The 25391-nt window shown below is 40.6% G+C and overlaps 1 protein-coding gene across 1 annotated transcript; it reads left to right on the top strand.

The window, feature by feature from the left end:
* The first annotated feature begins 1833 nt into the window (after positions 1-1833).
* Positions 1834-4328, top strand: LOC103994837 (pentatricopeptide repeat-containing protein At1g04840). Its single transcript, XM_009415277.3, has one exon. It carries the CDS (start codon positions 1928-1930, stop codon positions 3986-3988), a length of 2061 nt encoding a protein of 686 aa, XP_009413552.2. The 5' UTR covers positions 1834-1927; the 3' UTR covers positions 3989-4328.
* Positions 4329-25391: the final 21063 nt, after the last annotated feature.

Here is a 25391-nt window from a genome sequence, read left to right as displayed (position 1 = left end):
GTATGTATAAAATCCTGCTAGTCATTAACATTCCTTTGGACCGGGTAATTACTGTATAGATGTAAACACACACTACATTTAATATTTTCATAAGAAATATTATATATGAGAGGTCACTTTGGCAACTTCATGCATTAAATTACTCAATCTAATATTAAACTATCACTAATTGAATTTGAACTATATTAGTCAAATTGGTTTGGTCTTAATTTATTGACTAAAATATTTAATATAAGTAAGCCATTCAATTTATGTCAACAAACAACTTTATAGAATCAATATTATGTTTAAACTAATATAATATTATAACAATATTATTATTAATTAAATTTACATATTGCAACAACACTATTAAACCAACATAGTATGAAACTTTAGATAAAATCCAAAAAAATTTAGACATTTATGTGTTGTAATGAAAAAATGAATTTGTATACTGATAAAAAGAAAAAGGCACGAAGAGAAAAAAATATCTTAAAATTAAAGTGATATAACATCAGAAAAATGCACTAAACTAAATATGAGTAAGCTATGGCATAATTACATAAAACCATCATCTTCTCTAATGATAATAGAATCAAATCAGTCCAAAATACTAATGAAAACATCATTAAAATACATGAAAAACAAGCTTCGATGTTCAATAATCATTATAGGATGACTTTGATATCAATTGTTAGATCTTTAACATATCAAATATGGATCAAACAATTATTTTATAGAATCAAAATTGAATTTTTGGTTCAAAGCATACTTTATATAGATCCAAAATAATAGTTTTAGAATGTTTCCATAAAACTCATTAAATCTACTATAATATGCATAAAATCCTACAATAATTAAGAAACATATTAACACGGAAGCGTAACTGATGAATCCATTAAAGTATTTTTTGAATTAATCAGTGATTTGGTCTTCTTGTAGAACATCCTTAAGAATTTTAGATTTTTTCTTAATGGGTGAAGAGAAACTTCATTAGATATTGTAATCAAGAATCATAACCTTATTTATAGTCATAACGGATGAATCTATAAGTATGATTATATTCATAATTGATGAATATATAATTATGCCGTAAGAGTTTCATATTCCTAACATATCTCGTCATTAAGTTAGAAATATGATTGATGGTATCCACACAATTAATTTTCATAATAATTATGTCCCTTACCAATTAACTTCACTTTAATTAGATCACTTTAATTTTGACTAATCAAAATAATAACTTAACATATTTAATTATACATGTGTGACCCTTAAAATTTTAACGTGAAGATTTTGATTAATCTTACATATAGAGATAAGATTTCATCGTGAGACAACGTCTACACGTATGTAAGTTTTTTTCAAATTTTACTTTTATTTTATTATCTTAATATTTGATTAATTCCTTAATTAAAATTAGAATACCCCACATTTTTATCCCAACACCATCAACGCTATAAATAATTTACTAGTATTTAGTTTAAGAGTCGAAATTCAATGTTTATTGTTTTGAGATTCCTTTCCTTTCTATGTGAATGATATTTTAGGGTAGAACTTCGAAAATGAGCGCGTAAAAATCCGAAACAAGTTTTCCTTAACAATAATGATAATAAACAAGTTATACTTTCATGAACTTAATGATCTGACCCACAAGTTTATTCATCATTAGCAAGAGTGCACATAGTTCTTCAAATTTTGACGGGTGATTCAATTAAGCTTAATGGTACTAATTTGGTTGCGGTCATAATGCATCAAAAGTGGTCAAACTATTTCTTGGAGGTCAACCTTTGTAATGTGGCTTTTAATCCCATTGAAATCCAACACCCACATAATAAACGGTATCTCCTTCCTCGGTCTCAGATCGACAAATTTGAACCGCCCTGACCCACCAACATTGCGACGCCCCACCCTTTTCCTGGCCGGGGCACCTGCCGCCGGCAACATGGACGCGTCGTCTAATCCTTCTGCCATCTCTGCCCTACCACCTACTCCGGTCACTGTAATGGCTTCCCGGCCCATCGCCAAGTCCCGCCTCTCAATGCCAAAACTCTCGCCTCCATCTCCCTCTCCGTCGCCGGCCAGAACTGAATACCACCTCATCTCCATCATTCACTCCTCCAAATCCGCTTTCCAGCTCAAGCAAGTCCACGGCCGCGTCCTCCGTCTCCGGCTCCCCCTCACGGCCCGCCTCGCCGCACAGCTCGTGTCCGCCGCCTGCTCCCCGCACCTCCGAGCAGTTCCGTACGCGCTCGCCCTCTTCCGCCACTCCCCCCCGTCCCCTCCCGTCTTCGACGCCCTCGTCCGCGCCCTTGCCAGTTGCTCCCTCTTCTCCGCTGCCCTGTCCCACTTCGTCCTCATCACCCGCTCCGGCCTCCGGCCCAGCCGCCTCGCCTTCCCTTTCGCCCTCAAGTCAGCTGCAGCGCTCCCTTCCCCTCGCCACGCCGCCTGTCTCCATGCCGCCGCCGCCAAGTCCGGCCTCGACCTTGACCTCTTCGTCCGGACCTCCATCGTCGACATGTATGTTAAGCTCGGATTGGCGGAATGTGCTCTTATGGTGTTCGACGACACGCCTGGGTGGCACAAGGCATCGAGCGTGCTCCTTTGGAACGTCTCGATCAACGGGTGTTGCTTGTCTGGTGATTTAGAGGTTGCAAGGAGGCTCTTCGAGTCGATGCCAGTAAGGAGCGTGGCTTCTTGGAATAGTCTGATTCAGGGATACATGAGGCAAGGTGATGCACAGTCTGCCGTTGAGCTTTTTCATCAGATGACACAGAAGAATGTGGTCTCATGGACGACGATGGTGGCAGGTTTCTTGAGACTCGATGAATATGAGCAGGGATTGGGTTTCTTTGAGAAGATGTTGGATTCAGGCGTGCAGCCCAACGAATTCACGATTTCATCTGCCCTCTCAGCTTGCGCGAGGATGGGGGCTTTGGAGAGGGGAATTAGGATTCATGATTTTGCTTTGAAGAGTGGGTTCAGGGAAAATGGTGTTATTGGCACAGCACTCGTGGCTATGTATTCCAAATGCGGGAAGATTGAACTTGCAGCCCAGGTGTTTGATGTTATGGATAGGAGGGACCTTCTTACCTGGACGTCGATGATTTTGGGATGGGCAATCCATGGCCATTGGGCAAAAGCTCTCCGATGCTTTGAGGAAATGAAATGTGAATGCATTGAACCAGATGAAGCAGTATTTCTGGCCATGCTAATGGCATGCTCTCACTCTGGGAAGGTTGAACGTGGGCTCCAGATATTTGACAGCATGAGATTCGAGTACAAGATCGAGCCCACCATTAAGCATTACACCTGCATGGTGGACTTGTTTGGAAGAGCAGGACGGTTGAACGATGCCATGTCGCTTATGAAAGCCATGCCGATGGAACCAGACTTTGTTCTCTGGGGTGCATTCTTCAATGCCTGCCGTGCAAATAAGAATGTTGAATTGGCCGAAGTAGCAGCAGAAAAGCTTCTCAATTTCAGACCAAAGCATCAGGGTACCTTTATTTTCCTTTCAAACATGTATTCTGGAGCAGGTAGATGGGATGATGCTTCGAAAGTAAGGACTGTCATGAAAGACAGTGGTATCGAGAGGTTACCTGGATGGAGTTACATTGAGGTGGAGGGAGGTGGACATCGTTTTGTTGCGGGTGATCGATCTCATCCACGATCTAAAGAAATATATGGAAAGTTAGAGGAACTAGCAACCAGAGCTAAAGAGCAGGGTTATGAGCCTGATACAGATTGGGTTCTTCATAACATTGAGGATGAGGACAAGGAGTCATTAGGATGCCATAGTGAGAAGTTGGCACTTGCCTTGGGTCTTTTGAGCACTCCCATTGGATCTGACATTAGGATTGTCAAGAACCGTAGAGTTTGTGGAGATTGCCATTTGTTGATGAAATTTGCAAGCAAACTGTGCAACAAAGTGATCATCCTAAGGGATATCAAAAGGTTTCACCATTTCAAAGATGGCAGATGTTCATGTGGAGATTATTGGTGATCTATCAGCCTATTATGACACATGAGTTTCTTTATGCTTGCACAATCCATTCTGATCGGGAAGTTTTCATTTGAGAACAACAAAGCATCAGATTGCAATCTAATCAGCAGTCAGGAGGGTAATAACATCATTGAGCTTGCAATTTATACAGGGATAAATGGGGATGAGGGTTTCAAAAAATAAGCAGTGGTTTGCCTGGTGGTGGGAGTTAAAATGATGACAGTAAGATTGAGGTGCTCCCTCAACTGCAAGCAATTAATATTTATAAGTGGTTTTTACCTCATTTTAGTTAACTTTGTAATCAATTCATTTAATCACAAATTTTCATGTGGGAAAACAATTTTAGCTCATCCTACATAAGTTGATAACCTAACTAAGATTTTTATGGTATTGGTCATCTAAATTTTAGGCAAATCATCCAGCTCACAAGCAGCAAGTCTCATGAAGAAACACCTATGACGAGTGTGATTCATGTGATTTCTTATGACACAGCCAGCTCCAACCTCAGACAAGTCTAAAAGCACCACTTGAGTTTTTACGCAACCCAGAAACTTCATAAAAGGACCTTCCTTCAGACTGACAATAAACTCCACAAAAGGACCTTAGACTAAAAATTCCACGGAAACCGTTATTAACTAAAGTTTCTCTTTCACAAGATTTACAGAAGTGACATTCTGTCAATTCAAAACAATTGAACCTTGAGATTAAAGCATATGAATGAATCATATAAACCCTATCTCAAATACTTACCAGCAATGTCTTCGCTTACATATGCACAAAGGAGAAACCAAATAACGAAGATTTCCATTATTTTCAGTGATAAAACCTTGTCTACTTTTAGTAACCTTCTCAATTACTTCTTTATGTATAACGTCAACTGGGAGATTAAAGCTAAAACCATCAGAAAACTAAAGGGAATATGGTACTTACAGGATTTGAGTGCTCCAAAATCCCAATATCAAATGCTAGCTATAGATGAGTGATGTAACTTGGGAAGCCCATACCTTAGCAAATCACATCTCGACATGTTTGTGTGACGGAATCTGATTGCAGGTACAACGCAAACAGAAGAAAAAATATTTATTGATCGATCACAATCAGCTTTTGATGTTTCTTTCGATCCCCTCGTGATTTCCTCTGCAACAATTCCAATGCGGGTGTAAAGAATAATACAGTGGACTATTCGTGATCATCTCAAGATTATCAAAACTATGGAAGTTTAAATTTGTTTTGTGATATGAGAAGGATATATCTATAAGAAGTGTATAGTAAATTAAGTATATTCCTAAGTTTTGAGGGACTAATAGAGGTTATACTAGTGAGGAATTACAATCTAAGTAAGCATGCTTGTAGTGATGGAATTAATATATAAATTATTTAATAATACAGAGTAATCCAAGGGGATGATGATCTCCAAAGCTTCCATACAAAAGAGAAAAGTTATTTCAATGGAGATTTGACCCATAGAGTGGTTGGTACAAGGGCTACCATAAGCTTAATTCAAATTGAGGAGTGAAGCAACTTAGGTAGAATTTGGTAAAATGCTAAAGCCATATGAAGGGAGACGACATAGAAGACAGAATATAGAGCGACGACATAAAGCTTTCCTTAGATGGAGATCAAGGATATAAACTCTTGTAAAAGTAAGAACGAGATCATGACATTCCATGGGTCCCTTATTATAATGAAATAGACTCATCTTACATGGTGTTAAAATTAAAGGGTGCTTCGAGACACATGTATCTTATCACGATAAAGCATTTGACGAAGGGACTAAGGCGACTCAACTTACAGAGGTGAAGTTGGGATCGGAAGGCCTTGGCATGAGGCAAGAGGATGCGAATATGGGTACTCTTAAAGAGTTGTAGTGCTACTATTTAAGTTGACGTGAAAGGAAGTGGAGTGCAACAAAGATTATATTAGGGGGAGGGGCCCAAGATCTAAATAATGACACACTAATTTTAGTAAAATCAGTGGACTTTGAGGGCTGCTAGGTGATAGACTATCCTAGAGCTATATTTCGTCTAGGTATGACTCAAGAATGGGTGGACAAAAGTTGATTATTAAAGGAGCAAACACAATCAGAGGTGGTAGAGGCCTTGTGATGTGCAACAAGTAGAGGCCACACATGAAGAGATCACAGTCCGAGTTTATCTCACAAATATTAGAATATAATAGAGATGTCATCAAAATATAGCATGGTATAATAGATTATGGTAAAAAATTTGAGGCAATGCAACACACATAGGAGAAGTCCCATGAGAGACTTGATCATATAGAGGTATGATTGGGAGTTACTAGAAGCTCCACTTTAGTGAATAATAAGATGACAAGAAGTGCTATGTGTTGGGAAATCTTGGGGGGCGACATCAGATGCGCAGCGGAAGAACAAGAAAACAAAATCCCCAATTCCCAAAGAGATGTTCGTCAACGTGCGAAGATTGGTGCGCAAAATCTGCGAAACTTAAAACTATGTATAGAGTAGATTGTGTTACCTAGGGAGATCGTATATCCCTGTTTCCTTACAGATCCTTAGGAGAGGGTGAAGGAGGTCAAGCGTCCTCCTCTCTAGTAGTGATATGTTGAATCTCGTATTTTGATGATGAAGCCACTTGATATGTGTTTATGTTTTAATCTGCGTTTTGAGTGACACAGGATGCTCCGATCAGGATGAGATAATTAAAGCAAGAAAAATCATGTTGTGCTGGAGGAACATGTTAGAAGATTGGACGTCGGGCCGGTGGATCGGTCGACGTATCGATAGAAGGCTTCGGGTCGTGGACTTGGGCATCGGGCCAAGAAGAGTGGGTATTGCACCAAGGATATCGGAGTTGCAGAGTCAACTGGTCGATTGGGCAATAGGCCGCAAGAGAGGACGATGCATCAAAGAATCGGACGAAGCGTCGAGGGACCAATGACATGCCAGATAACTTGGTTAATTGCTTAGGAATAATTGTCTCGATCGAAGTTTTGTTTTAAGTGTGCAGGATTAACTACGAAGAAAGAAAGACATCCAGTAGGAGTTGCACCAGAGTCAAGACTATGATCACGTTGGGAGTTCGAGAGCTCGACGGAAGTCCGGACGGTCGTCGGAGGTTCTGTGGGAACAAATCTGAGAAGTCCAAGAGCTTTCCAAAAGAAGCTCGTTGGAACTCGCCAAGTGGATCGTCGCAAGTCTAGGAGTTTGCCTGAAGTCCGTCGGAGCATCGCCGGAGGTTCATCGGATGTTCGTCGGAAGAAACGATTGACGTACCGGAAGCAAGCTGTAGTAAATGTCTCAAGAAATTCGCAGTTAGCATGATGATTAAGTTAGAAATGGGAGGTGATCCCATTAACTTAATCTTGGGGCAATTGGGCCCTTGATAGACTCAAATTGGGCCGAATGGATTAACCCATTCGAACCCAGATTTCTTGGCCAGAGGTGGCACCGTCTGGGTCGGTGGTGGCACCGCCCAGGGCTTAGTCTTCGAGCTCTGGCTAGGCGGTGCAGCCTCCTCTAACAAAGGTGCAACCGCTTGAGCTCGATCTCCCAGCTCTGGCAGGAGGTGCAACCGCCCCTGATAGGAGGTGGCACCGCCCAGAGGCTCAATCTTTGAGCTCTGCCAGGTGGTGCAACCGCCCTAGTCAGGCGGTGCATCCTTCCGACCCCGGAATTCCAGGAATTGATAGTTTTGAGCTCGGAATTCAAACTGGGTTGGGACCTATAAATACCCCACCTTTTCAGCAATGACAGAGTAATAAAATACCACCAAAATCCTGATCTTACTCTATGATTTTTAGAGCTCAAAAGTGTTGTATGGGTTAAAAGTTCTTCTCCCTCTTTTCTTCCAAGTTCTGATCTTTCAAGAGAGGAGAGAAAATTCTATAAGGGTTGTCTCCTAAGCCCGTCAAAAGGAGTGAAACTGTAAAAGGATGGTTGGCCTTCGCCTATTGAAGGAAGGCCTCTAGTGGACGTCGGTGACCTCGTCGGTAGAGGAAGCTAAAAGTGGATGTAGGTCATGATTGACCGAACCACTCTAAATCTTGGTTTGCATTTACTTTGAGCATATTATCTTTACTGCAAACCTCCTTAATAGCTTACTGCCTTCTGTGTATTTATGATCGTGTTTTAAAGTTCAGTATTTTCTGAATTGGCATTTAGACGTAAATCAGTTTTATCATACGAACATCATATTTCAGTTTGTGCTTACATTCTAATTTTCATCATAACTGCAAACTGCCTTCATAGATTCCTTTAACTGCATCTCGCTTGATCACAAGTTAAAGTGATTTACGAATCGACTTTTCTATCGAAATCGCTTTTATCGTACGAACGTAGTTTTAATCATTGAAAGTTTTTTGCTGCACTAATTCACACCCCCCCCACCCCCCTCCCCCTCTTAGTGCTCCTGATCCTAACAATTGGTATCAGAGCCCAGTATTTCTCATTTTGGATTTACACCCAAGAGAAATGACTCTTCATGGCTTTAAAGAGGGTTTTTCGGTTGTTCGTCCACCGTTGTTTAACGGATTGGACTACACTTATTGGAAAACTCGAATGAGAGTTTTCTTGATTTCTATGAATTTGAATTTATGGAATATTGTTGAAAACAGTTTTCAACTTCCCTCTAAACTAATGAACGAATGGTCGGATTTTGAGAAGAAGTATTTTTCTTTAAACGCAAAGGCTATGAATGCCTTATTTTATGTTTTGGACAAAAATGAGTTCAATCGGATTTCTATATGCGAAATGGCTTTTGATATTTGGCAAACACTTGAAATCACACACGAGGGAACTAGTAGAGTCAAAGACTTGAAAGTTAACATTTTATTGCATGATTTTGAGCTTTTTCGAATGCAACCAAGCAAGACTATAGGCGACATGTACACCCATTTCACGGATATCGTCAATAATCTAAGAGTTCTTGGTAAATCTTTTTCAAATTTTAATCTCGTAAGCAAGATCTTAAGATCCCTTTCAAAAAGGTGAGATCCTAAAATAACGGAAATACAAGAAACAAAAGATTTAAATATTTTTCCAATTGAAGAACTTATCGGTTCATTGATGACATATGAAATTGTGCACAATGCACATGATGAACATGATGAACAAAACAACCTTCCAAAGAATAGGAAGGATTTTAGAGATAGAACATTTGAAGACCACTCGAGCATAAGCTCAAGTGATGGTGAACTTAAACTACAAATGAAACAAAAATTAGAAAGCAAAAAGAATGGAACTACTTGCTTTGAACGCAAGAAGAAGAACACAAAGTGGGATGAATCAAGCTGTTCCGAAGACGAGGAGAAAATCAACAAATGCGAGGTGGCAAACTACGCCTTAACGACATTCAATGATGAGGTAATCGAAACCCCTTTAATTTATTTTGAAATTACTTGATGTTTTCATGATGCATTTTCTTTTTTTTGAATAATTATTTTTCTTGAAAATTGCATATTAAAAAAAAAATTTAAAAATACAAGAATATGATCATGCTCATAATTTGAAAATAATAATGAAAATTACATGTTTCATGTTAATGAAATAAAATGTTAGATTTAAATCTAATGATTATATGTATGTTTTTCTTAAGAAGAAAAAATGTGTATTTTGATTATTTCTGATTTTGATTAAAACCATGCTTAATGTCTTAATGAAAATATTAAGAAGTTTAATATCATGCTATATGTGGTTAAGAAGTAATAATTTGTATCATGTTGATTTCCATTGTTATTTCTCGATTTTGATTAAATAAAATCATGCTTGAAGAAATGCATAATGATGTAATATTAAATATTTTGATACTATGATTGATAATTTTATGTATGAAATTTTAAGTTATACATGATTATAAGCATGTGTTATTTTCATGAGTGTATTTGAAAAACATATGGCAAAAATGTGTTCGAATGAATGAACTTATTAAAATCATTTTTTAGACGTCCTTATTTCACTCACTAAATTGCTATAATGAGAACTTTACACTATTATATGCCTTAATAACATGTTGAAAATTATGTGTTTTGGATACAAAAATTTTCATGATCATGAGCATGTTTTATCTTCATGATTGTGTTTGAAAATCTATAGCAAAACCATGTCCGAATGCATGAAAGTGTTAAATTTCATTTTTCTTGATCCTAACAATTGATATTTTTGGATTTTCTCGATATATTATTCTCTTTCGGACTTAATAAACATATGTCATATCGAGTTTGATTCATATCATTGATTTTTGACATATGAAATCAACTAGCAACTGCATCCCTCATAGACTTATTTTGTGAAAAATATCTTTCGAGAAATGGATTTGAGGATTCCTTCTTATATCTTTAGAGAAATAGTTTTATGTGCAAGGATTTGATTCACACACATATCTTGATCCTTGTAAAAATGAAGTGTGCTTTAATATCCTATCAATTTTAACTTCATTCAAGTAAGCTCACTAGTGACTTTCCTCCTTCATGCAAAAAAGATAATAACAAATAAAGAGGAAGAAGTAATGAAAGCTATCTCCATGTCATGTTTTCCTTAAGGTGTTTGTATAATTGATATCCTATCACTCATTGTTGAAAAATGACATAAACCTAGTTATGGCATGAATCATTACCGCACATACGTTTAAAACTTGCTTATATCGTTCTCCTTTTTGTTGATGACAAAGGGGGAGAAAAATATGAATTGATACTATGAGTGCTATATTTGAATGAGAAATAGATGAAATGCTATGATTGCTAAATACTTGCAATGTTTGAATCATGTTAAGATATTAATAACTTGCATCGTAATTTTACTTGCTGATATCTTGCCATGTGATGAAATGCTATGATTTGTTGCTAAAATGATGCATACAATACTTATAGTTTTTATTATGATATATGTGATGTATTGCATATGATGTAAATGAAGATTAAAATAGCCTTAATTTGAATTCAAGGTTTATCTCAATTATGGAATTTTGAAATAAGAATGATTACTCACCTTTGTCATGATTTAAAAATTGACATAAAAGGTCTTCCATTCTTTTTGACAATGACAAAGGGGAAGATAGCTTGCTTGCATAATTCAAGAAGAAAGTAAAAATTGCACTTCTCAAAAGAGAAGAAATTGCTATCTTGAACATCACCGAGAATTGCTAGCTTGAAATCTCAAGAAAATGTAAAAATGTGTTATCTTGCTTATCTCAAGATGCAAAACATGCTAACCTGCACTTTGCAACGGAAGCAAAATTGCTAGCTCAAACTTTGCAAAGGAAGCAAGAAATTGCTCATCTCAAAAGAGAAGCAAAGATTGCTAACTTGCATATTTCTAGAAGCAAAAGTGCTATCTTACCTATCGCAAAGAAAAGCAAATATGCCAACTTGCATATCTAAAACTTGATAGCTTGAATGTTCTAAGCATGATGTAACACTTGCTAAATTTTCTAGCTTCAAAACTGCATGATGATAAAACTTGATATTCTGTTTTTCATGCAACGAGTTAAACTTATATTCCAAACACAAGAATAGTTAGACTTCTCCTTTTTATTGATGACAAAGGGGGAGAAGTATGATGTTATGCATAAGTTCATGATGACGTGTTGCAAGTATTCATGATGAATATTGCAATGACTTGAATTCAGTTTGAATTCAAAGTTTTATCAATATGGCAAATTGATAGAGGGAGTTTGTTTAAACTATGGGAGTTAAGGATAACTCCGTCATCAAGTAGTTGTCATCATAAAAAAGGGGGAGATTATTGAATCTCGTATTTTGATGATGAAACCACTTGATATGTGTTTATATTTTAATCTGCATTTTGAGTGATGTAGGATGCTCTGATCAGAATGAGACAATTAAAGTAGAAAAAATCATGTTGTGCTAGAGGAACATGTCAGAAGATTGGATGTCGGGCCGGTGGATCGGTCGATGTATCGACAGAAGGCTTCGGGTCGTGGACTTGGGCATCAGGCCAAGAAGAGCGGGTATTGCGCCAAGGATATCGGAGTTACGGAGTCAACTGGCCGATTGGGCAATAGGTCGCAAAAGAGGATGATGCGCCGAAGAATCGGACGAAGCGTCGAGGGACCAATGACATGCTGGACAACTTGGTTAATTTCTTAGGAGTAATTGTCTCGATCGAAGTTATGTTTTAAGTGCACAAGATTAACTACGATGAAAGAAAGACATGCAGTAGGAGTTACGTCGGAGTCAAGACTATGATCACGTTGGGAGTTCTAGAGCTCGACGAAAGTCCGGACGGTCGTCGGAGGTTCTGCGAGAACAAATCCGAGAAGTCTAGGAGCTTGCCAAAAGAAGCTCGTTGGAACTTGCCAAGTGGATCGTCGTAAGTCCAGGAGTTTGCAGGAAGTCCGTCGGAGCATCGCCGGAGGTTCGTCGGACGTTCGCCGGAAGTTCGCCGGAAGAAGTGATTGATGCACCGGAAGCAAGTTGTAGTAATTGTCATAAGAAATTCATAGTTAGCACGATGATTAAGTTAGAAATGGGAGGTGATCCCATTAACTTAATCTTGGGGCAATTGGGTCCTTGACAGACCCAAATTGGGCCGAATGGATCAGCCCATTTGGACCCAGATTTCTTGGCCAAAGGTGGCTCCGCCCAGGGCTCAATCTCCAAGCTCTAGCTGGGCGGTGCAACCGCCTCTAACAGAGGTGCAATCGCTTGAGCTCGGTCTCCGAGCTCTGGCTAGGCGGTGCAACCGCCCTAGTCAGGCGGTGGCACCGCTTGAGCTCGGTCTCCGAGCTTTGGCAGGAGGTGCAACCGCCCCTGACAGGAGGTGGCATCGCCTAGAGGCTCAGTCTTCGAACTCAGTCAGGCGGTGCAACCGTCAGACCCCGGAATTCCGGGAATTGACAGTTTTGAGCTCAAAATTCAAACTAGGTTGGGGCCTATAAATACCCCACCCTTTCAACAATGATAGAGTAACCAAAAACCACAAAATCCTGATCTTACTTTGTGATTTTTAGAGCTCAAAAGTGTTCTATGAGTTAAAAGTTCTTCTCCCTCTTTTCTTCCAAGTTCTGATCTTTCAAGAGAGGAGAGAAAATTATGTAAGGGTTGTCTCCTAAGCCCGTCAAAAGGAGTGAAACTGTAAAAGGATGGTTGGCCTTCGCCTATTGAAGGAAGGCCTCTAGTGGACGTTGGTGACCTCGTCAATGGAGGAAGCCAAAAGTGGATGTAGGTCAAGATTGACCGAACCACTCTAAATCTCGGTTTGAATTTACTTTGAGCATATTATCTTTACTACAAACCTCCTCAATAGCTTACTGCCTTCTGCGCATTTATGATCGTGTTTTAAAGTTCAGTATTTTCCGAATCGAGGTTTAGACGTAAATCAGTTTTATCGTACGAACATCATATTTCAGTTTGTGCTTGCATTCTGATTTTTATCACAACTACAAACTGCCTTCATAGATTCGCTTTAACTACATCTCGCTTGATCACAAGTTAAAGTGATTTATGAATTGACTTTTCTATCGAAATCACTTTTATCGTATGAACGTAGTTTTAATCGTCGAAAGTTTTCCGCTGCACTAATTCACCCTCCGCTCTTAGTGCTCCTGATCCTAACATGATCCACATAGCAGGGCTGCGACGACGCTCCTCAAAACTCCAGGCCTGCTCTGAGGTGGAGAGGGGGAGGAGAATAGGAAAGGCAAGCAAAGACTCTTGCCTATGAGGCTCTGAATCCCTCCTATTTATAGAGGTCCCCTGTCAAACACTAATGGGTCCTCCCCTAGTGGGTATTGGATCTGCATCCAATAAGACAAGCGCTCCGTCGGATATCTCATATCAGAACCTCTACTCATCGCAATACTTACCATATGTGTGTGACCCTCTAGGCCTAATTTCGAGCTGGCCATGAGTCATACCTATCAGAACTCCTTCTAACTAAGTAAATTATTATCTCTGTAATAATTCACTTGACTCATCAACTACAGACGTACTAGGCCACTATGCCATAATCCCCAAACGATACAGGGGAATTCAATCCATTATTCTTGTCTGTCCTCAGTTACTATGTACCTATAGTCTCTCATCCATCTAATATCCCAGAGACCGTATATCGAGCATGGTGCTCTCAGACCCATACAGTTTCTACTCGAGTCTCGCTCTAATGGATTCTCCCGAAGAACTCTTTCTCTCTCAACCCAAATGACTCTGGCTAGGGATTTTCTGAGCAATAACACAAGAGATATTCCTTTCATGACGCTGAGAGTGGATGATCCTCTATCGACACTCAATAGCCCTCGTAAGGTCGACTACCACTCCCAATGACCAATTGTACTAGATTTAGGACAGGCAAACCTATAAGTCTAGCATCAAAGAGTGGAGCACTCATATAGGATATCCTTGGTGTCTCAAGTCGAAGGACCAGATATACCACTAGGACTACGAAATCGCTGTCTGACAATAAGGCATCATCAACCATCCAGCATTTCGTAAGCGGATCAATCAGTGAACTCATTCTCCAATGAGCACTTGTACTATATCCCTAGTGTCCCTACACGAGCAGCTATTAGACCAGCTGCATCCATCATATGGATGGGTATACAGCACACCAGTCTGTCCGGTTATCACGATGTCCCTCTCGAGTAACCTATGACCGGGATTAGTTAGGATATGTGTTTAAAGGTGAATCGATCTCATTATCGTGATCTCATCACGATCCGATTCCCATTGCATAAATCCATGGATATCACAATATATATATGCATATATGCAATAGTTATAAAGTGATATACGCCAAAATATAATAAGCAAAAAGATTCTGTATCAAGTCACACGTGCCATCACTCACGTGATTGGCTTGCTGGGCACCTATGACTAGCAATCTCTCATTTGACCTAAAGCCAATCACCTATGTGTTTGATCCCCATCAGACCCCTGTGACGCTCAAAGACAATCTGAGACAATGGCTTTGTCAATGGATCTGCAATGTTATCTACAGATGGAACTCTTTCCACTGCTACATCTCCTCAGGTTACGATCTCTCTGATAAGTTGGAACCTCCTCAGAACACTTCTGATGAGACCCGGGTTCCCTTATTTGAGTAATCGCCCCGTTGTTGTCGTAATATAAGGAGGTCGGCTTCTCGCTACCCGGCACGACTCCCAAATCTGTGATGAACTTCTTCACCAAGACTCCCTCCTTTGCTGCATCTGATGCAGCAATGTACTCCGCCTCTGTGGTCGAGTCAACAGTAGTATCTTGCTTGGAACTCTTCCAACACACTGCTTATCCATTCAAGGTGTACACATACCCCGAATTTGACTTGCTATCATTGACATCAGACTGAAAACTGAAGTCCGTGTAGCCTTTAACCTTAAGGCTATTACTTCCATATACTAGTAAAAGATCCTTAGTCCTTCTCAAGTACTTAAGGATACACTTTACTACTTTCCAGTGCTCCAAGCCTGGATCCGCCTGATACCTGCTCATGACACTCAGAGCATGCGCTATATCAGGCCTAGTACATAGCATGACATACATGATAGACCCTATTGCTGAGGCATAAGGTATTATATCCATGTTCGCCCTTTCTTCTGGAGTCTTTGGGGACATACTCGTAGAAAGCGATATCCCATGTCTCATCGGTATGAGACCTCTCTTGGAATTTTTCATGCCAAACCTTTTGACAATGGTTTCTATGTACTTGGATTGGGATAAGCCATGCATCCTTTTGGATCTATCTCTATAGATTCAAATCCCCAAGATATAGGATGCTTCCCCTAAGTCCTTCATGGAGAAGTGTCTAGATAACCAAGCCTTTACTATGGATAGCATTCTTATGTCATTCCCAATGATCAGGATGTCATCCACATATAACACCAAAAAGGTGATAACGCTCTCCCACTTACCTTCCTGTACACACAAGGCTCATCTTCGTTCTTAACGAAGTCATAAGATCTGATTGCCTCATCAAATCTTATGTTCCAACTTCGGGAAGCTTGCTTTAGTCTATAAATGGATCTAAGCAACCTACACACCTTATCTGGGCAGGTCTTGGACACGAATCCCTCAGGTTGCATCATATACACCTCCTCCTCGAGGTTCCTATTGAGGAATGTGGTTTTCACATCCATCTGCCTGATCTCATAATCATAGTGTGCTGCAATGGCCATTAGAATTCTGATGGAATTTAGCATTGCTATGGGTGAGAAGGTTTCGTCGTAGTCAACACCTTGTCTTTGACGATACCCCTTAGCCACTAGCCTTGCTTTATTGGCCTCTACCTTTCTATCTACTTCGATCTTTTTCTTAAAGATCCACTTGCAACCGATGGGTACAATACCTTTGGGCGTATCAACTAGGTTCCAAACCTTGTTGGAGTACATAGAATCCATCTCAGAATATATGGCTTCTTGCCATTTCCCTGAGTCTATACTCATAATAGCCTCCTCGTAGGTTTAAGGATCAATATCCTCAACATCCTCTCCTCTAATATGTGCCACATATCTCTCAGGAGGATGAGATACTCTATCAGACATACATAAAGTTGAAACTTATGTATTAGGTACCTGAACAGACTCGGGCTGTTGAGTGGTGCTTGAGCTTAGTTCTCCAACCTCGCTCAACTCTATCATTCTCCCACTGTCTCCGCTAAGAATGTGTTCCTTCTCAAGGAACACTACTCTCTTAGCTATAAAGACCTTTTGGTCCTCGAGATGATAGAAATAATACCCACAAGTTTCGTTGGGGTATCCCACAAATTTGCATCGCTCTGTCCTTGATTCTAACTTATCGGGGTTTTGTCTTTTAACGTGGGCAAGACAGTCCAAAATCTTAACAACCTTAAGATTAGGCTTCTTCCCTTTCCATATCTCATATGGTGTAGATACTACCGACTTAGTTGGAACTCTGTTTAGAAGGTAAGCTGCGGTCTCTAGGGTATATCCCTAGAATAAGATGGGTAGGTCAGCGAAACTCATTATGGACCATACCATATCTAATAGCGTACGATTCCTCCTTCCAGAGACACCATTGAGCTGAGGTGTTTAAGGAGGTGTCCATTGGGATAATATCTCATGGTCCTTGAGGAACTTAGTAAACTATGTACTTAAGTACTCACCTCCTTGATCTGATCGAAGAGTTTTGATACTCTTTCCAGTCTGGTTCTCCACCTCATTCTTATACTCTTTGAATTTCTCAAAAGCCTCGGACTTGTACTTCATTAAGTACACATATCCATACCTTGAGAAATCATCAGTAAAGGTAATGAAGTAGGAGTAACCACCAATGGCATGAGTTAACATGGGTCCACATACATCACTATGTATGAGTTCCAACAGCTCAGTGGTTCTCTCTCTAGTTTCACTAAATGGAGAGTTGGTCAGTTTTCCACGAAGGCAAGGCTCGCAAGTTGCATATGACACATAGTCGAATGGATCTAGATATCCATCATTTAACAACTTTTGAATTATTCCCTCATGGATGTGACCTAGCCTACAATGCCATAGGTATGCACTGTTCATCTCATCTCGTTTCCTCTTAGACACTTATATTCATGATATGTGGAGTAGTATCTAGCATAAACAAACCTTTATACAATATTCCTCTCGCCAATCTCCCCTTGGTTTTGCTAGAATTTACAATAAATTATAGATGTGATAAGCAATACTGGTATCCAATACCAATGCACTATCACAAAAATCTGACCATTGGAGATTGATCATGAATGTACCTGAAGCTTCTCCAAGCTTCTATTTCGCTCTCTCTACAAGGTACTCTTTGCAGTTCCTCTTCCAGTGCCCATCTTTACCATAGTAGAAGCATTGGCCTTTATCATTTGCTGGGTTTTTCTTAGTAACCTTTGCTTTACCTGGTCTGCCCTTGCCCTTTCCCTTCTTAAGGGACCTTTCTGCTTTCCTTTTCTTTCTGGTCTCACTAGTATAGAGAACTGGCTTCTCTTTCTTAATAGTACTCTCTACCTCCCTCAACATATTGAGGAGCTCTAGGAGAGTCACCTCAAGCTTGTTCATATTAAAATTCATTATGAACTGTGAAAAGGAATCTGGTAGGGACTGAAGCACAATGTCCACACACAAGTTATCCTCTAGGACCATTCCTAGACCTGTGAGTTTTTCTATCCACTTAATCATCTTTAGGACATGGTTCTGAACCGGTGTCCCCTCAGTCATTCTAATGCGGAAGAGGCTCTTGGATATCTCATATCACTGAGTCCTTCCTTGTTCCTCAAACAATTTGCAGACATGTAGGAGAATGGATCTGGCATCCATCTTTTCATATTGTCTTTGTAACTCAGGAGTCATAGAGCCCAACATATAGCACTGAGTAAGAGTGGAGTCATTAATGTACTTCACGTAGCGAGCGATCTCATCCTCGCTTGCCCCTTCTTCGGGCGTAGGCATCACTATATTAAGGACGTACATGATTTTCTCCGCCGTGAGAATAATTCTCAAGTTATGGAGTCAATCCGTATAATTTGGACCAGTGAGACGGTTGACATCAAGTATGCCACGTAAGGGATTTGAAAGTGACATTCTCTAAAAATAAAGATGCAGCAGAAATGAATAACATGCAGATTTTGTAAGAAATAAACTATCAAGATATGAACTTCTATCTTAATATGCTCCCACTATTTTACTAACGAGTCACGCGACACTCTCAGCACGTGAAATGGAAGTCTCCGACAGACTTCTAGTGGGGATCAGGATCCAATCAACGTCTTAGTGTAACCTCGAGGGACACGACCAATCACACTAAGCCTAAAAGGTAGGCAACTCTTGCCGATCACAACTCCTTGTGATTCCCGTCCTGTTCGGCCTCCGAATCACCATGGCCTCGAGGGACTCGACCAACCATGATGCTCGGTTAAGTCAACACCTTCGTTACAAGATGAGTCTGATTTGATGATATACCCTCGAGGGACTCGACCAAGCATACCATGCCCTCAAGTTACCGGTGACATCTCTATGTTGTAAGCAAGATAGTGAATCGCGATATAGGTGAGTCTCAAGGGACTCGACCAACTCAACCTACACCGGGAATCAATTCCTACTTATAACGATCGAAGGCCATGTGGGTCAATCTAATTGCCTCACGTTTACCGACTTAATATTATCGAGAGAGATATTTCTTTGATTAGGTCTCCTAATATGATATGTCACACATATATATATTTAATATATATCTACATCGCATGCAAATATATATACATATATAGTATGTGTATAAGCAATCACACTAGATGATCATGAACCACAACCTAATGTGATTAGGCCCGAGCCAGTAGGCCTAATCACTCATATCAAGATCTATGTGTGCATCGGTGCATCTCCATGCCCTGTGATTGTCTATATCGTCCTTGTTGGTTCCGTCGACATCTTGATGCATCACGATCGTCCGTCTCGTGGGTCCCGCTATCACATCCACGCTCCCGCTGCGCCTCCTCATGTGATTACAACTTAATCATAGGCAAGCAGGCCCGACAATAAATGAAAAATATAATGGAGGCTCGTAGACCTCAATAATAATAATCACAAGTACACACATCACACGGTCCATGATCATCCGTCCACACATCATACATCATATGTATAAATAATCATCATCATATAGGACTACTAGATAATGATAGAAAATAATAATCAATAAACCCTTTTAATTAATTTATATTTTATGAAATTAGGGACATATAGGGAATTTCTGAATTCATAGGGGTATTTTCATAATTTGGACAAAAGACAAAAACTAAAATTTCTCAAATTCCGAGGGGCAAAACTATCTTTTGCCCAGAAAACCCTAATGCCCTACTCCCCTTTGCTGTTGCCGCCGCCGCCACCCTACTGGCGATGGCTTGTGCGGCGGGGCGGGGGCGTCGCCCTTGTACCGTGGGTTGGCGCTCCTAAGGGTGGCGCTGCCCCCGTGAGCGTTGTGCTCGCGGATGCAGTGCCCCGCTGCGCAGTTACCCCAGCAGGGGGGTTTGCCCGTAGGAGCAGCGGTCGCAAGTGTCGTTGTGGCGCCTCAGCCCACGGGCGCTACGGCCGCAGGCGCCTCGCCCCGCAGTGCCTTTGCCCGTGGGTCCAGCACCCGCAGGCGTCGCCCTTGCACGCGGGCATAGTGCCCACATGTAGGTGGCCGCCTTACCCCTAGCCCTGCCTGCCGGCGCTGTGCGGCAACGACCACGGGTGGGCGGGTGGGGCACCCGCGGGCTGCTAGCCCCACCGGCTGCAAGCCTACTGCAAGCAGGCCGGCTGCTGCAGACGCAGCCCCTATGCTGCCTGCCTGCGGTTGCGCTATATGCACGTAAATCGAGGGCAACAACTGTTGCTGCCCTTTCTCGCTTTTGTGTCAACGATTTTGACGTCAAAAGTTTTTCCTAAACACAACACATGCAGTTTAAAACCAATCTATCACACGAACAACCTGGCTCTGATACCACTGTTGGGAAATCTTGGGAGGCGATATCAGATGTGCAGTAGAAGAACAAGAAAACGAGATCCCCGATTCCCAAAGAGATGTTCATCGTCGTGCAAAGATTGGTGCGCAAAATCTGCGAAACTTAAAACTGCATATAGAGTAGATTGTGTTACCTAGGGAGATCGTATATTCCTGTTTCCTTGCAGATCCTTAGGAGAGGGTAAAGGAGGTTAAGCGTCCTCCTCTCTAGCGGTGATCCACACAGTAGGGCTACGACGACGCTCCTCAAAACTCCAAGCCTGCTCTGAGGTGGAGAGGGGGAGGAGAATAGGAGAGGCAAGCAAAGGCTCTTGCCTATGAGGCTCTGAATCCCTCCTATTTATAGAGGTTCCCTATCACACCCTGCTAGTTCTCCCATAGTGGGTATTGGATCTGCATCCAATAAGACAAGGGCTCCGTCGGATATCTCATATTAGAACCTCTACTCATCGCAATAACTACCATATGTGTGTGACTCTCTAGGTCCAATATCGAGCTGACCGTGAGTCATACTTGTCAGAACTCCTTCTAACTCAATGAATTATTATCTCCGTAATAATTCACTTGACTCATCGACTATGGACGTACTAGGCCACTATGCCATAGTCCCCAAACGATAGAGGGGAATCCAATCCATTGGATAAGTTTGTCCTCAGTTAACTTGTACCTATAGTCCCTCATCCATCTAATATCCCAAAGACCGTATATCGAGCATGGTGCTGTCAGACCCATACAGTTTCTACTCGAGTCTCGCTCTAATGGATTCTCTCGAAGAACTCTTTCTCTCTCAACCGAATGACCCTAGCTAGGGATTTTTCTGAGCAAGAACACATAGGATATTCCTCTTATGACACCGAGAGTGGATGATCCTCTATCAACACTCAATAGCCCTCGTATGGTCGACTACCACTCCCAATGACCAGCTGTACTAGATCTGGGACAACCAAACCTATAAGTCTGGTATCAAAGAGTGGAGCACTCATACAGGACATCCTTGGTGTCTCAAGTCTAAGGACCAGATATACCACTAGGATTACGGAATCTCTGTCTGACAATAAGGCATCATCAACCATCCAGCATTCTGTAAGCAGATCAATTAGTGAACTCATTCTCCATTGAGCACATGTACTGTATCCCTAGTGTCCCTACACGAGCAGCTATGAGACCAGCTGCATCCATCATATGGACGGGTATACAGCACACTAGTCTGTCCGGTTATCACAATGTCCCTCTCGAGTAACCTATGACCGGGATTATTTAGGATATGTGTTTAAAGGTAAATCGATCTCATTATCATAATCTCATCATGATCCGATTGTCATTGCACAAATCCAAGGACATCACAATATATATATGCATATATGCAATAGTTATAAAGTGATATACGTCAAAATATAATAAGCAAAAAGATTCTGTATCAAGTCACACGTGCCATCACTCACGTGATTGACTTGTTGGGCACCTATGACTAGCACTATGGATTCAATGAGTAAATATCATAACACCACAAAGGTGATGTTACTTACAAGTGCCCTACAAGCTAATTACATGAGAGATAGTACGTGTGACACACTATACAATCTTTTTAGTTATTAATTATTGTGGTATTTTATCACTTTTATATTGATGATGAAAAGATATTGTGATGTCCCTAGATCTATGTAATAAGAACGAAATTATGATCAGATCATGATAATGAGACCAATTCGCCTATAAACATAGACCTTAAATATTTCTAGCCATAGGTTACTCGAGAGAGACATCGAGATAATCGAATAAACTAGTGTGCTATACACTCATCCATATAATGGAGGTAGTCAGTTTTATAACTGCCAATGTAGGGACATTAGGCATATAGTGCAAGTGCTCATTGGAGAATGAGTTCACTGAATGATCCGCTTATAGAATGTTGGTTGGTAAATGATATCTCATAATCAAATAGAGATTTCATAGTCCCAATTGTATATTTGGTTCTTAGACATGAGGTATTAAAGATGTCTTGTTTGATTCCTTCATTCTTTGATGTTATACTTATAGGTTTGGAAGTTCCAAATCTAGTACAATTGATCATCGGGAATGACAACCAATCCTATGAAGGCAATTGACTATCAATAGAGGATCATCCACTCTCGGTATCATGAGAGGAATATCTCGTATATTATCACTTAAGCAAATCCCTAACTAGAGTTGGATTGAGAGAGAAAGAGTTCTTTGAGAGAATCCAATAAAAGTGAGACTCATATGAATTATGTATGGGCTTGATAGTATCATATCCGATATATGATCTCTAGGATATAAGATGGATGAGGAACTATAGATACATGGTAACTAAGGGCAGACAGATCAAATGGATTAGATTCCCTTGTATCATTTAGCGATTATGGTATAGTGGTCTTTTATGTATATAGTCAATAAGTTGACTGAATTATTATGGGATAATAATTTATTGAGTTAGAATGAGTTTTGAGTCAGAAGGAGTTTTAAGTCAGAAAGAGTTCTGATAGGTGCAACTCATGATCAACTCAATATTAGGCCTGGAGGGTCGTATACATATAATAAATGATATAACGAATAGAGGATTAGATATGTGATATTCAATAATCCCTTGATTCATTAGATCCATTATGTAAAACCCATTAAGAGCTTAGAGTGGATTTTTAGATAGAGTTCCAATTTCCTTTAAGCTAGGAATAATTGGATGGAGATTTAATATTCAATATGATAGGGTAATTAGATGAAGATTCAACACCCAATAGGGTAGAATCCATTATGGTTAAGTTAAGAGGGCCCTCTATAAATAGGAGAGGGACCAATGTGTCATGGGCTAGATTCCTTTGGCCCTTTTTATCCTCTTCGCCCATTTCTTCGCTTGCCATCAGCCCCTGTTTGGGGCATGAGAACAACAAGAAGGGCTAGCCCCTTCTTGTTTTGCTATTGTATGGTGGTGCGCAAAGGCGAGGAAAGAATATGTCACAAGAGGAGTTGCATTATCGCTTCATCCATCATGTGGATCACTACTAGAAAGGGAGCTTGCGAGAGCTCCTACATCCATATACTGGGATCTATAGATTAGGGGATATACGATCTCCCCTAAGTAAGAGTGTCTCATATATCTTATGTAGTTTTTATATTTTCCATGTTTATCACTGCATGACAATTTGATATGATTCTTTTAGGAAACTAGTTTTTTTTTTTCTTTTTTTGTTATACATATGACGCTCTCTATAGTTTCCCAACAGTGGTATTAGAGTCAAGTTTGCTCGTGCAATGATTGGTTATTAACTACGTATTGTGTTGAATCATATTGAATTACTTTATGAGTAATTTGTTGCATTTTGTTGTTAATCTCAATTTTGTCTGGCACTTGTTCATGTAGCTAAAGGGTTTAGTCAATCAGCATTTTGTCATCAAATTGGTTGATACAAAACAAGGGAAAAAGGGTAGTAACTATTGCTACCCTGAAAGTTTGGCCGAAGGCTGCTTGTAGCCTTGGTTGAGAGCACCCCTACTACTCTCGGCTTGGTCAGAGACAACAAGGCCGAGAGCAGCCCTTGCTATTCTCGACCAAGTTGAGCACCCATGTGGTCAAGGAGTCCTAACTGCATGGGGAACCTTAGCAACTAGGGTTTACTAGTCACCCAATGGTACCTTGCGACTAGGGACTCGTGGCTGTAGGGTTAACATGGTGGCTCTGTTGAATCTCGGATTTTGATGATGAAGTCAATTATTATTTGTTGATCTAATCTATATGTTGAGAAAAGTGTGTAGGATTAACTACGATGGCAGTAAGACATGCAGCAGGTGTTATGCTAGAGTCAAGATCAAGATCACGTTGGGAGTTTGAGAGTTCGTCGAAAGTCCGAACGTTCGTCGGAAGTTTTACGGGAACCAACCAAGAAGTCCAGGAACTTGCCATAGAAGCTCATCAGAACTTACTAAGAAGATCGTCAAGAAGTCTAGGAGCTTGCCGGGAGTCTGTTGGAGCATCGCCGAGAGTTCGTCGGATGTTCGCCGGAAGCTCACTAGAAGAAGCGATTGACAAACCGAAACATGAATTACAGTAATCATGTCTTAATTATCATAGTTAGAGTATAGATTAAGTTAGGATTGGGAGGTAGTCCCACTAACTTAATTAGGGGCCAACTGGGTCCTTAACAAGCCTTAATTGGGCCGAATAGAGTAGCCCATTCGGCCCCTAAATTTCTGGTCGATGGTGGCACCGCTAGGGAGACTCGGTCTCCCAGGAATTATGGGCGATGGTACCACTCCTATTAGGCGTTAGTACCGTCGATAGTTATTACTGTCAATGGTGGTACCGCCGTTAGTTATTACTACTAGCGGTGGTACCACCCCTGTCAGGCGGTGATATCGCTAGAGCTTGGTCTCCGAGCTTTGTCAAGCGATGGTACCACCCAGACTGAGTGGTAGTACCGCCCAGTGGCAGATGTCAGGCAGTAGTACCACCTAGTAATGGCGGTGGTACCGCCAAGACCCCAAAAATCTAGGATTGGACACTTTTAGGCTCCATCTTTGAACTCATTGTTAGGATCGAGAGCACTAAGAGGGGGGGGGGGTGAATTAGTGCAGCGGAAATCTTACAGCAATTAAAAACCAAAAGCTGCGTTCGTTCAATAAAAACTATTATGATGCAAAAGCTAATTCTTAGTTTGTATCTAAGTGTAGTTTGCGTCTAAGCGCAGATTGCGTCTAAGCGCAGTTTTGCGTCTAAGCGCAGTTTACGTCTAAACTCAGATTTACGTCTAAACACAGTTTTACGTCTAAACGCAGATTTACGTCTAAACGCAGTTTTACGTCTAAACGCAGATTTACGTCTAAACTCAGATTTACGTCTAAACTCAGATTTACGTCTAAACGCAGATTTACGTCTAAACGCAGTTTTACGTCTAGACGCAGATTTACGTCTAAACTTTGAAACTCGTTTGTATACTCGCAGAAGGCAGTATGCAGTTGAAATCAAGACGTAAGCGTGAACTGAGATCTG

Source organism: Musa acuminata, chromosome BXJ2-8, assembly GCF_036884655.1.
Source record: "Musa acuminata AAA Group cultivar baxijiao chromosome BXJ2-8, Cavendish_Baxijiao_AAA, whole genome shotgun sequence".
Lineage (NCBI taxonomy): Eukaryota > Viridiplantae > Streptophyta > Magnoliopsida > Zingiberales > Musaceae > Musa > Musa acuminata.
The sequence above is the reverse complement of the archived record's forward strand: the minus strand, read 5'-3'. Positions and strand labels throughout refer to the sequence as shown.

Coding starts and splice junctions, on each gene's coding strand:
- LOC103994837 (XM_009415277.3), top strand. CDS start 1,928: ATGGACGCGTCGTCTAATCCTTCTGCCATCTCTGCCCTACCACCTACT.